This window comes from Salmo salar, chromosome 15 (genome assembly GCF_965601325.2).
Source record: "Salmo salar chromosome 15, fSalSal1, whole genome shotgun sequence".
NCBI lineage: Eukaryota > Metazoa > Chordata > Actinopteri > Salmoniformes > Salmonidae > Salmo > Salmo salar.
This window is the reverse complement of record NC_138305.1, coordinates 84,228,698-84,244,640: the sequence shown is the minus strand read 5'-3', so window position 1 is coordinate 84,244,640 and position 15,943 is coordinate 84,228,698. Positions and strand designations below refer to the sequence as shown.

At 45.9% G+C, this 15,943-nt stretch overlaps 1 protein-coding gene across 2 annotated transcripts; it reads right to left on the bottom strand.

The window, feature by feature from the left end:
- Positions 1–301: 301 nt before the first annotated feature.
- si:dkey-6n6.1 (extracellular matrix protein 2) lies at positions 302–13,614 on the bottom strand. 2 transcript variants are annotated; one of them, XM_014145759.3, is made up of 11 exons: positions 13,519–13,614; positions 13,098–13,290; positions 12,671–12,796; positions 11,275–11,426; positions 10,361–10,865; positions 9,928–10,043; positions 8,624–8,759; positions 8,244–8,401; positions 4,610–4,749; positions 3,501–3,827; positions 302–1,131 (listed from the first exon to the last, which is right to left on the bottom strand). In XM_014145759.3, exons 2-11 carry the CDS (start codon positions 13,252–13,254, stop codon positions 939–941), a joined length of 2,010 nt encoding a protein of 669 aa, XP_014001234.1. In that variant the 5' UTR covers positions 13,255–13,290; positions 13,519–13,614; the 3' UTR covers positions 302–938. The 2 variants fall into 2 exon arrangements, with proteins under 2 accessions (XP_014001234.1, XP_014001235.1); XM_014145760.3 differs by lacking the exon at positions 13,519–13,614 and having other exon boundaries at positions 10,361–10,862; positions 13,098–13,413.
- Between the last annotated feature and the right edge of the window lie 2,329 nt (positions 13,615–15,943).

The following is a 15,943-nucleotide window of genomic DNA, read 5'->3' as shown; positions in this document are numbered from 1 at the left end:
TGTGTGTGTGTGTGTGTCAAGAGAGAAAGAGATAGATAGTTATTTTAAACTTCTTCTCATTAGCATTTGAGATCTACAGTATATACACCAATTACAATCCAACCACTCCTGGTGAGCTAAGAAAATTATATGTAAGATATTTGCCCAAAATAATCAATGTTGTACTATCCAACCACTATACAGCATCAACTAAGGATAAAACAACCAGCAACTGCCTGTACCCAGTGCTGCACATGTAGATTGTTTGAGTTACTAAGACCTAATCAGGCTATTTAAAGTAACCATAGACAATGAACAGCAATTATTTTACATGTTTAATTTTCAAAATGTTTCATTACACAAGTTGGTCACAAAGTTGAAACAGTTGTTCATCAATTCATAAAAAAAACAGTGAGTCTAGAGTAGAGGGCACTACTATCAAGTAGCTACCTGGATCACCCTGGGTAACTGCAAATTCTGTTTCTTTTGATACATGCTACTATCAAGCAAGATTAAAGTCACAAGTAAAACCTAACACTGCCTTACAGAGGGAATCTGTGAAACAGGTCAAAGACAAACACATAATCTGCTTTATTACTTGCGATAATGAAGCCCACTGACAAAGGGCTGGTTGCATTAACATTGCCCTAGACTTATGGTAAGACTTAGGATAGAAGTCTAAGTTACATTTACATTACATTTAAGTCATTTAGCAGACGCTCTTATCCAGAGCGACTTACAAATTGGTGCATTCACCTTATGATATCCAGTTCACCTGTTGCATACAGCGTGGGTATCATAAGTCTGACTAACCTAATCACAACGCATCAGAGAAGAAGACAATCAGATACAGACTCAGAGGGAATTATGTAATGAGGCACTAGGTCAAACCCAGGACAAACTGACAGGGGGTTGGAGAGAGGGGTGAAAGAGGAGGAGGGAGGGGAGGAAGGGGGATACTAGTAATCCTCATGGTGGTAATCTTCCTCGTGACTCTGTGGCCGTAGTATGATGCTGTGGTAGGTCTTGATGCAGGAGAGGGCAGTGGGTGGGATGAGTCGCCGGTCAATCAGGTTGTACTCCAGGTGAACGGAGACTAGGGGCGAGTCGTCGCTCAGGCGCGTGTCACACAGAGAGTTCAGAGGAACGTACCTGCAGGGAGGAGAGAAAAACAAACATATAGACAGATGGACACTCAGTGACCACTGATAGAAAGACAGAATACTCAGACAAGACAGAAGGACCTTTGACCCGATCAAAGGAAATAACAACTGAGAAAGAAAATCAAAATTACACGGTGAGATTCACAATAGATTTGGATGTGCCATTATGGTTAAAGACTGCATGTGGCTAACTGGCTATCTGTCTCTATTTCGAAAAAGAGTACAGTACTGTGTTCTTCTCAAAGTTGGTTTGTCTCCCAATGGGAGGAAGAGGACAGAGAGAGGAACTTAATTATGTTAGATAACGTTGTACAGTGAGGGGAAAAAGTATTTGATCCCCTGCTGATTTTTTACGTTTGCCCACTGACAAAGAAATTATCAGTCTATAATTTGAATGGTAGGTTTATTTGAACAGTGAGAGACAGAATAACAACAAAAAAATCCAGAAAAAAGCATGTAAAAAATGTTATAAAATGATTTGCATTTTAATGAGGGAAATAAGTATTTGACCCCTCTGCAAAACATGACTTAGTACTTGGTGGCAAAACCCTTGTTGGCAATCACAGAGGTCAGACGTTTCTTGTAGTTGGTCACCAGGTTTGCACACATCTCAGGAGGGATTTTGTCCCACTCCTCTTTGCAGATCTTCTCCAAGTCATTAAGGTTTCGAGGCTGATGTTTGGCAACTCGAACCTTCAGCTCCCTCCACAGATTTTCTATGGGATTAAGGTCTGGAGACTGGCTAGGCCACTCCAGGACCTTAATGTGCTTCTTCTTGAGCCACTCCTTTGTTGCCTTGGCCGTGTGTTTTGGGTCATTGTCATGCTGGAATACCCATCCACGACCCATTTTCAATGCCCTGGCTGAGGGAAGGAGGTTCTCACCCAAGATTTGACGGTACATGGCCCCGTCCATCGTCCCTTTGATGCGGTGAAGTTGTCCTGTCCCCTTAGCAGAAAAACACCCCCAAAGCATAATGTTTCCACCCCCATGTTTGACGGTGGGGATGGTGTTCTTGGGGTCATTGGCAGCATTCCTCCTCCTCCAAACACGGCGAGTTGAGTTGATGCCAAAGAGCTCCATTTTGGTCTCATCTGACCACAACACTTTCACCCAGTTGTCCTCTGAATCTTTCAGATGTTCAGTGGCAAACTTCAGAAGGGCATGTATATGTGCTTTCTTGAGCAGGGGGACCTTGCGGGCGCTGCAGGGTTTCAGTCCTTCACGGCGTAGAGTGTTACCAATTGTTTTCTTGGTGACTATGGTCCCAGCTGCCTTGAGATCATTGACAAGATCCTCCTGTGTAGTTCTGGGCTGATTCCTCACCGTTCTCATGATCATTGCAACTCCAGGAGGTGAGATCTTGCATGGAGCCCCAGGCCGAGGGAGATTGACAGTTCTTTTGTGTTTCTTCCATTTGCGAATAATCGCACCAACTGTTATCACCTTCTCACCAAGCTGCTTGGCGATGGTCTTGTAGCCCATTCCAGCCGTGTGTAGGTCTACAATCTTGTCCCTGACATCCTTGGAGAGCTCTTTGGTCTTGGCCATGGTGGAGAGTTTGGAATCTGATTGATTGATTGCTTCTGTGGACAGGTGTCTTTTATACAGGTAACAAACTGAGATTAGGAGCACTCCCTTTAAGAGTGTGCTCCTAATCTCAGCTCGTTACCTGTATAAAAGACACCTGGGAGACAGAAATATTTCTGATTGAGAGGGGGTCAAATACTTATTTCCCTCATTAGCAAATCAATTTATAACATTTTTGACATGTGTTTTTCTGGATTTTTTTGTTGTTATTCTGTCTCTCACTGTTCAAATAAACCTACCATTAAAATTATAGACTGATCATTTCTTTATCAGTGGTCAAACGTACAAAATCAGCACGGGATCAAATACTTTTTTCCCTCACTGTAGCTGAGTTACCAGATAACTTCGCAGTTGAGTTACCTGATAACATTGAGGTTGAGTTACCAGATAACATTGTGGTTGAGTAATTTGTTAATGTTGTGGTTGAGTTACCTGATAACATTGAGGTTGAGTTACCAGATAACATTGTGGTTGAGTAATTTGTTAATGTTGTGGTTGAGTTACCTGATAACATTGAGGTTGAGTTACCAGATAACATTGTGGTTGAGTAATTTGTTAATGTTGTGGTTGAGTTACCTGATAACATTGAGGTTGAGTTACCAGATAACATTGTGGTTGAGTAATTTGTTAATGTTGTGGTTGAGTTACCTGTTAACATTGAGCTTGAGTTACCAGATAACATTGTGGTTGAGTAATTTGTTAATGTGGTGGTTGAGTTACCTGATAACATTGTGGTTGAGTAATTTGTTAATGTGGTGGTTGAGTTACCTGATAACATTGTGGTTGAGGCGGAGGAGCTGCAGGCTCTTGAGCTTCAGTAGCCCCCTGGGGATGGAGCGAAGCTGGTTGTGGTCCAGCAGGAGTTCAGTCAGAGTGTTGTACAGACCCAGGAATGACACATTATCAATGCCGTCGTTGCTCAGCCTGTTGTGGGACAGGTGAAGGAGGTTCAATCCCGGTTTCATGTGGCCAAACACGTAGCCAGGGATCCGTTCAATCTGGTTGTGGTGCAGGTGGAGCTGCTTAAGGCCCACAGGGAGGAAGGAGGGAACATGCACCAGCTTATTGTGCGACAGATCCAACGACTCCAACTTTCTGAAATGGTAGGGAAAATACAGGGAGATCTTTTGCTCAATATGTGAAAAGCTTGAAGACATGAAGAGATAGAAGGTAATGAATGTACAGCATTATGTCTCCAATTGACAGAGATATTTTCAATTTTAGGACTATATTGCTAGTCCACCTTTCCTTTAGAAGGCTGGTTCAATGTTTCCCAATCTTTCACCAGAGGGTTCCATCATATCCATCACATCTATGCCACGACTTTGTAGTTTCAAACCACTAAGAGCCAGCAGTCCCTCCCTTTGGGCTTGACTCTCTCCAGAACCTATCATAAAGCTGGACTGTGTCTGCTGATCTGCTGTGTAGCCAGCCACATCAGCACGTCCCAAAACAATCTTCCGCTGCTTTTCCCTCTCTTCTCTTTTTTCCCCCTTTCTCCTCTTTCTTCAAATATGCAATTAAAATTGTGCCCTGCAAACATTATATTTTCCGCTCATTATTGCCACTCAAACTGGGAGACTAACACATGCACTGAGTGTCAGATGAATTACACCATTTCACGTTTTGCTTCAGAATCCTGTATGCAATCATGTTAATATTCATACGTTTTACTACATCGTTTGTCCAACAAATATTTTCAATACATTCATAAAGTAAATACAGAGGATCTGAAATACTGTATGTTTGCATTAATATTCCCTTCAAGGTGGCGATCAAAACCAGAGTAGCAGTAATCAGTAATCATTGCACTGAACAACAACCTCCTAAATGCTGCAAAAGTAAGAATGGAGAGAGGTTGGGTTGTTGGGACTTACAACAGGTGTATCCAGGCCCTTGGGGCTATGCGGTCCTCCCGGATCTTGTTATAACTGAGGTCCAGAAACCTGAGGTTGACGGTCTTGTTAAGGATCCTCTCATGCACCTCTTCTATTCTGTTATCTGACAGGTGAAGTGTCTGGAAATACAAGCCGCAAAACACCTTCAGTATCCGTGTTTTTAGGGGGTTCAGGGGGACCTACTGTGTTGTTAAAGCGGTGAGGGGGACGTACTGTGTTGTTAGGGGGGAGGGGGACGTACTGTGTTGTTAGGGGGTTAGGGGGACCTACTGTGTTGTTAGTGGGGTGAGGGGAACCTACTGTGTGGTTAGGGGTGAGGGGGACCTACTGTGTTGTTAGGGGGGTGAGGGGGACCTACTGTGTTGTTAAGGGGGTGAGGGGGACCTACTGTGTTGTTAGGGGGGTGAGGGGGACCTACTGTGTTGTTAGGGGGGTGAGGGGGACCTACTGTGTTGTTAGGGGGTGAGGGGGACCTACTGTGTTGTTAAGGGGGTGAGGGGGACCTACTGTGTTGTTAGGGGTGAGGGGAACCTACTGTGTTGTTAGGGGGGTGAGGGGGACCTACTGTGTTGTTAGGGGGTGAGGGGGACCTACTGTGTTGTTAAGGGGGTGAGGGGGACCTACTGTGTTGTTACGGGGGTGAGGGGGACCTACTGTGTTGTTACGGGGGTGAGGGGGATCTACTGTGTTGTTAGGGGGGAGGGGGACCTACTGTGTTGTTAGGGGGGTGAGGGGGACCTACTGTGTTGTTAGGGGGGAGGGGGACCTACTGTGTTGTTAGGGGGGAGGGGGACCTACTGTGTTGTTAGGGGGGAGGGGGACCTACTGTGTTGTTACGGGGGTGAGGGGGGCGTACTGTGTTGTTAGGGGGGAGGGGGACCTACTGTGTTGTTAGGGGGTGAGGGGGACCTACTGTGTTGTTAGGGGGGAGGGGGACCTACTGTGTTGTTAGGGGGGAGGGGGACCTACTGTGTTGTTAGGGGTGAGGGGGACCTACTGTGTTGTTAAGGGGGTGAGGGGGACCTACTGTGTTGTTAAGGGGGAGGGGGACCTAATGTGTTGTTAAGGGGGTGAGGGGGACCTACTGTGTTGTTACGGGGGTGAGGGGGACCTACTGTGTTGTTAGGGGGGTGAGGGGGACCTACTGTGTTGTTAGGGGTGAGGGGAACCTACTGTGTTGTTAGGGGGGTGAGGGGGACCTACTGTGTTGTTAGGGGGGAGGGGGACCTACTGTGTTGTTAGGGGGGTGAGGGGAACCTACTGTGTTGTTAGGGGGGAGGGGGACCTACTGTGTTGTTAAGGGGGTGAGGGGGACCTACTGTGTTGTTACGGGGGTGAGGGGGACCTACTGTGTTGTTACGGGGGTGAGGGAGACCTACTGTGTTGTTAGGGGTGAGGGGAACCTACTGTGTTGTTAGGGGGGTGAGGGGGATCTACTGTGTTGTTAGGGGGGGAGGGGGATCTACTGTGTTGTTAGGGGGGAGGGGGACCTACTGTGTTGTTAGGGGGTGAGGGGGACCTACTGTGTTGTTAGGGGGGAGGGGGACCTACTGTGTTGTTAGGGGGGTGAGGGGGACCTACTGTGTTAGGGGTGAGGGGAACCTACTGTGTTGTTAGGGGGTGAGGGGGACCTACTGTGTTGTTAGGGGGTGAGGGAGACCTACTGTGTTGTTAGGGGGGTGAGGGGGACCTACTGTGTTGTTAGGGGGTGAGGGAGACCTACTGTGTTGTTAGGGGGGTGAGGGGGACCTACTGTGTTGTTAGGGGGTGAGGGGGACCTACTGTGTTGTTACGGGGGTGAGGGGAACCTACTGTGTTGTCTAGGGGGTGAGGGGGACCTACTGTGTTGTTAGGGGGGTGAGGGGACCTACTGTGTTGTTAGGGGGGAGGGGGACCTACTGTGTTGTTAGGGGGGTGAGGGGGACCTACTGTGTTGTTAGGGGGGTGAGGGGGACCTACTGTGTTGTTAGGGGGGTGAGGGGGACCTACTGTGTTGTTAGGGGGGTGAGGGGGACCTACTGTGTTGTTAGGGGGGTGAGGGGGACCTACTGTGTTGTTAGGGGGTGAGGGGGACCTACTGTGTTGTTACGGGGGTGAGGGGAACCTACTGTGTTGTTAGGGGGTGAGGGGGACCTACTGTGTTGTTATGGGGGTGAGGGGGACCTACTGTGTTGTTAGGGGTGAGGGGAACCTACTGTGTTGTTAGGGGGGTGAGGGGGACCTACTGTGTTGTTAGGGGGGAGGGGGACCTACTGTGTGGTTAGGGGGGTGAGGGGGACCTACTGTGTTGTTACGGGGGTGAAAGGGGGACCTACTGTGTTGTTAGGGGTGAGGGGAACCTACTGTGTTGTTAGGGGGGTGAGGGGGACCTACTGTGTTGTTACGGGGGTGAGGGGGACCTACTGTGTTGTTAGGGGGGTGAGGGGGACCTACTGTGTTGTTAGGGGGGTGAGGGGGACCTACTGTGTTGTTAGGGGGGGGAGGGGGACCTACTGTGTTGTTAGGGGGGTGAGGGGAACCTACTGTGTTGTTAGGGGGTGAGGGGGACCTACTGTGTTGTTTGGGGGAAGGGGGACCTACTGTGTTGTTAGGGGGGAGGGGGACCTACTGTGTTGTTAGGGGGGTGAGGGGGACCTACTGTGTTGTTAGGGGGGTGAGGGGGACCTACTGTGTTGTTAGGGGGGTGAGGGGGACCTACTGTGTTGTTACGGGTGTTGGGGACCTACTGTGTTGTTAGGGGGGAGGGGGACCTACTGTGTTGTTAGGGGGGTGAGGGGGACCTACTGTGTTGTTAAGGGGGTGAGGGGGACCTACTGTGTTGTCAGGGGGGTGAGGGGGACCTACCGTGTTGTTAAGGGGGTGAGGGGGACGTACTGTGTTGTTAGGGGGGAGGGGGGTCTACTGTGTTGTTAGGGGGGTGAGGGGGACCTACCGTGTTGTTAAGGGGGTGAGGGGGCCTACTGTGTTGTTAGGGGGGAGGGGGGGACCTACTGTGTTGTCAGGGGGGTGAGGGGGACCTACCGTGTTGTTAAGGGGGTGAGGGGGACGTACTGTGTTGTTAGGGGGGAGGGGGGCCTACTGTATTGTTAGGGGGGAGGGGGGGACCTACTGTGTTGTTAGGGGGTGAGGGAGACCTAACCAGTCTACACACTACAGATCAGAGTTTGTGATATGTGTGGACCTAGCATGCAATTACAAAAAACAATGCATGTTTAGTAAAACATCAGAAACCTCTGTCATGTTACTACATTATTGACGAGTCTTTGGACTATACCAAGACGTATTTATTTTGTATTATATACTGTATATTTTGACTTTATTCAGACAGTGGGGAAATTAGGTGGGGAAGGCTGGACGCAAGGATTGAACTCTGGTATCCAGTGGGGAGTTGTATACGCGACGTGCCGGGGAGTGTGACCACTACGTCATGGCTCTGCACCCAATAAGTATTTCAAATAAGGGAAAATAATTTAGTTTCATTGACCCAAATGTCTCAGAAAGTCATGCCTCCCCAAGCTAAACTCCTCTGTTGGATTGAGGCTACTTACTGCATGTCATTGGCTCCTGCATGCTCACTAAACTGGCATCACAGGCACCTTGTCCAATCACTGACCTGCAGGGTCGTAGGAAGCCCAGAGGGAATGGCCCGGAACTTGTTGTCCTCCAGTCGCAGATAGATTAGTTTCTTCAGGGGCCGGAAGGTCAAAGGTGACACATTCCCATCGTGGAAGTGGTTATCCTCAAGCTCCAGTGTCAGCAGTTTGGACAAACCTGAGGAGAGCCACGTTTTCAAATCGCAACACGACAATATCAACATGTCAATAATATCTGATGTAGTTATTTAACTTGTTTTCCAGATATTTATTGCCAAATGGGCCATGCCAACAATGCTAAAGTACTATTCTGCACATTCTATCAGAACAAATCTTTGTACCGTACACATACACACACAAACACACTCTCTCTCTCTCTGTAAATCTCACACTCCTATACCTTTAAAGCTACTAGGTGTGAGGCCCAGGATCTTGTTGTCATTGATCTTCAGCTCCACCAGGGATGGCGGTAGAAACGAGGGGACTTTGGTCAGATTGTTGCCATCTAAATTCAGGCTCCTCAGCTTGGTCAGGATCTGAAACAGCCAAAAATCCACCCACCTTAGAACAGAAGGCGTGCTAGAACAGAAGGCGTGCTGTGATGTAACCAGTGTCCCTCTCTCTCTATTATGGCCAAGCACAAGAACTGCAATTTTACCTTACGCTTCTACTTTGCTGTTTAAGAGATGTACTAAATGAAACACACATTGATGGTATACGGCCTTATACCAGTGTAACTACCAGCTGAATAACCTACATAATTACTTTACTCTGTAATAGGCTTGCAGGCTATGTACATAATTGTGTTTTTCAATGGCGCAGGAATAATAATTTAATTTCTCCAGCAATGGCTGTTCTCACAGTGGGGATTTTATTGAATTCCACCCTATGTCTTATTTATGAAGTGTTTCTCATAATGTGTTTTGTTATATAGTCTTTGTCAACTCTGAGATGTACTGCAAGCAGAGTAGTTGATAAACACTAATGCTCTCTCAAGGGAGTTTTTAGCACTGTGAGTTCTTGGCATCAAGGGACTATGACAACTGAGTGGGAACAGGTGAATGTTAGGACACCTTACCAAAAATTATTGTTCTGTTTTTAGTTGTGGCTTGTCTGTTGACCGACAATATTCCCCGATTTATTTCAACAGCTAAGTGAGATTCAACCTGATGGCGCCAGATTCGACTTCTGCTCGTATGCGCTACCTGGGAGACAGCAGGAGTCCTTGCAGTCCAACTACAAGATGGATGGTCTTGTTGAAACATTAGGCTGTAACATGCACATACCTGTACTATTCTAGAACAGGGTTTCCCGAACTTGGTCCTGAGGGCTACCCCTGGGTGCACGTTTTGTTTTCTGCTCTAGCACTTACACAGCTGATTCAAATAACCAACTCATCATCAAGCTTTGATTATTTGAATCAACTTTGTAATGCCAGGGCAAAAACCAAAACGTGCACACAGGGGAGGGATCCAGGACCGAGTCTTGGAAACCCTGTTCTATAACACTAGACTGTGACATATATTCCATGTTAATATTCTATCAGAACAGACCGAGAGGAATCCAGGTAATGCAGCATGAGAATGGTCAATAGAGCCCTTAGTAACATAAGGCTGAGATGTGTAGGTGGGTCTGGGAGCGCAGTAGAGGTCCAACTGGAACCAAAGACAAATATGTTGAGAAGAAATATGCTCCAAGACTCACCTGGAACAGGTCAGGGCTGATGGAGGAGTCGTCCAGCTTGTTCTTGCTCAGGTCCAGCCACTCCAGGTTGGGCAGCCCAGCCAGCGCCTGGGGAGGGATCTTACTGATCTTATTGTCTGATAAGAGAATAGAACACAAGCTGACCCAGTCACCTCAAACAGAGAAAAACCTGGGCCCTCATGCTATTGGACCTGCATTAGTGTTTATGCAGTATCTTTGTGTACAAACTATGTTTATATGCAACTGTGTATGCACCGCAAACCACATTTGATTGTATTGAAGCCATTGTAGACAGTGATAAATCCTTTGCCTTCACGAAATTCAAACTCATTAAACATAGCTACCCATCTTAATAAACCAGATTCTTGTCCCCCCCTCTTGACTATGCTAATTGTCCCTGTAAGTAACATGTGAGATCTCTGTATCTCCTTACCTGCCAGATAGAGGGTCTTGATCCCCTGGTCTGAGAGGATAGGGATGTGGGCCATGCCAGTGCTGCCACAGGTGATCAGAGACTCCAAGAGCAGGCAGCCAGCAGGGAGAGACTCCATGATGCTGTGTCTCCTGGGGAACGTGACCACAGGATGTCCTGGACCCGGCGCCCTCGCCACGGGTTTCCTAGTGGTGGTCGTAGCCAGTCGGCCAGTCACCATGGTGACTGGTCTCCCCGTCGGTGCCACAACCGGGTGCCTGTTGGACCTCATGGTGGGTTTTCCCATGGCCCTGATGATGTAATCGTCATCGTCGTCATCATCATCATCATGCTCGCTGTGATCGTGGTCATCGTGATCGTCATCATCGTCATCGTAGGGAAGGTATGGAAGGCTGACTTTGGTTATCTTCGGGTCACGCCTCTTGGCCACAGGGACCTCAGCCCTCCTAACCTCTGTCTTCACTGCCACTTCCTGTTTCTTCACCTCTTCTTCTTGCTTCTTCTTCTGGGTGGCCACAGGTTTTACAACATAGACATCACACACAAAATATATACAATTATATATATTTAAAATGATTCTGCATTTGGTGACTCATTGTCCTCACAAATATCCCTGTCAGCCAATTCTCAGTCGTAAACGCAGGTTAGTGTTTTTCATCATCTTGTTCTGGAGGCAAAGTGGTCACTAGCTGGCACAGCTACAAAGTCATAAAATATGATTTTAAACCTAACCCTAACCTTAACCAGACTGCTAACCCTAAGTCCTAACCCTAAATCACCCAGTTCTGCCTCCAAGACAAGAATAATGACAATAAACGCCAACCTGCGTCATAAACAACATTTAAAGCATTGTTAGTTCATCTGCTGTGCAGGTCCTATAGCATTGCCCTCTTCATATTCCCGTGGGCCCCCACCAATTTCACTGGAGTAACAGGCTGCTCCTCCTTCTTCTGACTTCCTGCTCTCCTTTGGAAACTCTTCTTCCACTTTGGGATCCCCTCTTTGTCCTCTGCATTAGGGGAGGGCTTCTTGGCTTTGGGAGCCACTGTCTGCTTGTTGTTTGAACCTGAGGGAAAGGGCCATATATGTTAAATTCACATTTATACAGTATATATGTACACATATACAGTGCCAGTCAAAGGTTTGGACACACCTACTCATTCCAGGGCTTTTCTTTATTTTTACAATTTTCTACATTGTAGAATAATAGTGAAGACATCAAAACTATGAAATAACACATATGGAATCATGTAGTAACCAAAAAAGTGTTAAACAAAACAAAATATATTTTATATTTGAGATTCTTCAAAGTAGTCACCCTTTGCCTTGATGACAGCTTTGCACACTCTTGGCATTCTCTCAACGAGCTTTACCTGGAATTCTTTTCCAACAGTCTTGAAGGAGTTCCCACATATGCTGAGCACTTGTTGGCTGATTTTCCTTCACTCTGCGATCCAACTCATCCCAAACCATCTCAATTTGGTTGAGGTCGGATGATTGTGGAGGCCAGGTCATCTGATGCAGCACTCCATCCCTCTCCTTCTTTGTCAAATAGCCCAGTTTCATCATAGCGCTCAATGGTTTTTGTGACTGCACTTGAAGAAACTTTAAAAGTTCTTCAAACTTTCCGCATTGACTGACCTTCATGTCTTAAAGTGATGATGGACTGTCGTTTCTCTTTGCTTATTTGAGCTGTTCTTGCCATAATATGGGTTTGGACTTTTACCGAATAGGGCTATCTTCTGTATACCCCCCCTACCTTGTCACAACACAACTGATTGGGTCAAACGCATTAAGAAGGAAAGAAATTCCACAAATGACCTTTTAACAAGGCACACCTGTTAATTTAAATGCATTCCAGGTGACTACCTCATGATGCTGATTGAGAGAATGCCAGAGTGTGCAAAGCTGTCATCAAGGCAAAGTGTAGATATTTTGAAGAATCTCAAGTATAAAATATATATTGATATGTTTAACACTTTTTTGGTTACTACATGATTTCATATGTGTTATTTTATAGTTTTGATGTCTTTACTATTATTCTACAATGTAGAAAATAAAGAAAAACCCTTAAATGAGTAGGTGTGTCCAAACGTTTGGCTGGTACTGTATGTATGTTCAATTCCATGCCCTGATCAATTTGTACACTTTATGGCAGCATGGACCATTTCAACTAGAAGCTGCCATGAAATCTAATAACCACAAATAAGAGTATAATCGTTCAATAACAATATACAACTTGAATGATGAACAATAGGAGTGAAGGCAGACGTACAAACTGGCTGCTGTGTAAATGCAGCTGCAGCTTACCGGCGCAGGGAACAGGGTGACAGCTGACAGTTCCCATCTGACACTGGCACACGAGGCAGGGCTGAGGCGACCACATAGCCCCGTCAAACAGGGACATCCCATTCACCGAGCACTGCCCCCTGCGGCCTGCAATAGACAGACAGACACACACACACACATATACACACACAGACACACAGACACACACAGCATTACTCACCTGCATGACACATGATCCACAGGTAAAGTACACATGAAACTGATACAAGCCCCACACTCCAATTCAGTCTTAGAAAACTGAATGCGGTTCTTTGTGAAGCATTGTGGACCACCCTTGACTTGGGTAAATGCTATAATCACAAAAACTAGAAGCACTGTAAAGTATGCATGCACATTTCCTCCATCTAACTTTCCACCACCCTTTTCCAAAATCATGTTGAAAACTTACCGGGGAAAACAGCATCATTAGTATCATCCGGTTCAGATGAGTCAGTTGCTACCAGGGGTTTGGACCTCTTGAGCTTCTCTGCTCTCCTGCTGGGCTTCCCACTGATTAGTGAGACTGCTGCGCATAGGCAGAGACATAGGAGCGCTAATCTGTTCATGATCAGCTCTGCCCTGGACTCTCCTGGTCAGTCTTCCTTTGGAAAGAAACCCTTTCAAACTGAGTGTGAGGAATCTCAACTCCTGAAGGACCTTTAAATACTCTCACCCCCAACAAATATTTTTTGACCACACACCCCAGAAAAACCCCAAAGGTGAGAGAAGAGAGGAGTGGAGAGAGGAAGCAGGGGAGTGGGTGAAAAAATAAAAGGAAAACATTTTCAGGACAAAGACCCTCTTTCATTCCTTTTCAAGAAACCACCTACCTCTTCTCTCCCCACCTCTCTCCTCTCCGCCCCCAGCCCCTTGTATACCTAACAAACCAATAGAGGAGGTCCAGTCAGAGACTGCTTATCGAATTACTGTGATGTCAACCAGCGGAGTGCTTTCTGACAGCCCAAACAGACATTCCCATTCCCATTGGCCACAGGCCAGAGGAGGTATAGCCCGCTGAACGGTATGGCCAGGAAGGAAGAAAAAAATGATCTCTCAAAGCCCAGCTGGAATGAAAGGCAGCTTTGAGTCCAACACCCCCACAACCCACCCCCACCACCAACCTCGACCAGCCAACAGGACAGGGAGACACAGAAACCACACTCCTGAGAAATTCTTGGAGTTTTTTTCCTCTGGTTTGTGACCCTGCTTGACTGCATAGTTCTCCCCCTGTAATGTCCCCAGGGCCTTGCCTCTCCTCTGTTTACACACAATACGTGTAACTAAGACAACCACAATGTATGTCGACAAAGTCGATTCATGTTTCCCGATATAAGTTTAATATACATAAACACTTAACCTTATCTCTGGGAGTGGAGTGAGATATGGTTGCAGCAACACTTACTGCATTCTGGGCCACATCTATCACTGGCCCTCTACCACTATTTCTCCCAGTATGACCCCTGGTTGTATTTCATGTCTAATTTCTTAAACATTTCTCAAAACCCCATCCAAATTGTCAAACTCCTACTCCATTGTGGTGTCCACATCCTGTTAGTGAGATTTAAAAAGCTGTGCCTGACACTAACCACTCAGAGAGAGTAAATACCAAACACTCCTACATCATCCTGCTTTTAGAAACAGACACCTGCTGACCTGCTGCCTGGCCAACCAGGAACAAAACAGACTGAGTATGCAATCCTAATGAGTAATCTGAGTGTAACCGATGTGAAATGGCTAGTTAGTTAGCGGTGGTGCGCGCTAATAGCATTTCAATCAGTGACGTCACTTGCTCTGAGCCCTGAAGTAGGGTTTCCCCTTGCGTTGCAAGGGCCGCGGCTTTTGTGGCGCGATGCTTCGTGGGGTGTCAGTTGTTGATGTGTGCAAGGGTCCCTGGTTCGAGCCCGGGTTGGGGCGAAGAGAGGGACGGAACCTACACTGTTACATGAGCATACGCCATAGATACTTATAGGATCAGATTTACTCAACGATTGCACTAGTTCAAAGTTTGCAAATGGGCCTGTATTCATAAAAAATCTTAGGAGTGCTGATCTAGGACCATGTACCCCCTTTCGAAAAGGCTAAACTGATCCTAGATCAGCGATATTACTTTGAGACGGTTTATGAATATGTGCCCCAAAATTTACTGGTAAAGGTCAATAAAAGATTGTGAAAATTAACAACCTTACTGCAAGTATAGAAAACAAAGGTGCAAACTTTGCACTGGCGCAAACGCTTAATAAATCTGTCCTTCTGCCTTTCAATGCACTGCATTGTCTGAGAATTCAGAAATCTTGAATATTTTCACAATGCTATACAATGCTAATATTTTCACTTTTTACTAAGAAGGTGATTGGCTAAGAGGCTGACCTCAATATACCCTTGACAGAGAAACACAGGTTATTTGAGTCCATGTGAGAATCAAGTCTGGTTTGCAACACAATTCATTTACTATTGTTTATACTTTTATCATCTCTCACTGTTATAGAACATTTGTCTAAATATATATTATGTTTTAATAAGTACCTAAACCTATGTGCAGTATCTGTTGCAACAATAAGGAAATTACATAATTCCAGACACAAAATAACATGTGTCTAAGTAAAGTGCTCAAAGTAACTGAATTCATCCATCCCCATTATAAGTCCTGACAAACCTCAGGTTATTCTAGAGAGTAGTGTGGTGTAAGAGGAAGTCACATTTGCCACCCACCTTTCAAAATAGTATTTTTACTCAAGGTCTGGTATAGCACTTTCAGAAATGAAAGAAACCTGAAACCTCACTACATGCAAAGAAATGATGTTTACATCAGACATGGAGCACCAGTCAAAAGTTTGGACACACCTACTCATTTAATATTTTTTTTAAATAATTCTTTACTGTTTTCTACATTGTAGAATAGTGAACACATCAAAACTATGAAATAACACATATGGAATCATGTAGTAACCAAAAAAGTGTTAAACAAATCAAAATATATTTTACATTTGAGATTCTTCAAAGGAGCCATCCTTTGCCTTGATGACGGCCCAAATCTTGTATTTGAAAGATCATTATTTTGCTAAGAAATTGCTCTTATGTCAAAAACAACCACATTGGCAGAAAACAAACAAGTGTACTGATTTGACATCCTTAAAAAAAAGGTGTTCCTACTTGGTATCGCGTTCGCTCTAGATCTAGCTTGGAGACAATACACGTCACCAATTTAGCTGCTGCGGCCTAGGCTCTCTTATTGTTGGACCATCTCTGTTCTTCATC

What these genes read in the sequence shown, in the direction of transcription:
- si:dkey-6n6.1 (XM_014145759.3), bottom strand. Translation starts at nt 13,254, where the DNA reads ATGAACAGATTAGCGCTCCTATGTCTCTGCCTATGCGCAGCAGTCTCA. An exon ending in TCACCCTGTTCCCTGCGCCG is followed by an intron (nt 11,427 to 12,670) that starts GTAAGCTGCAGC and finishes CCTTTCCCTCAG; the next exon opens with GTTCAAACAACAAGCAGACA. An exon ending in CACACCTAGTAGCTTTAAAG is followed by an intron (nt 8,402 to 8,623) that starts GTATAGGAGTGT and finishes GGCTCTCCTCAG; the next exon opens with GTTTGTCCAAACTGCTGACA.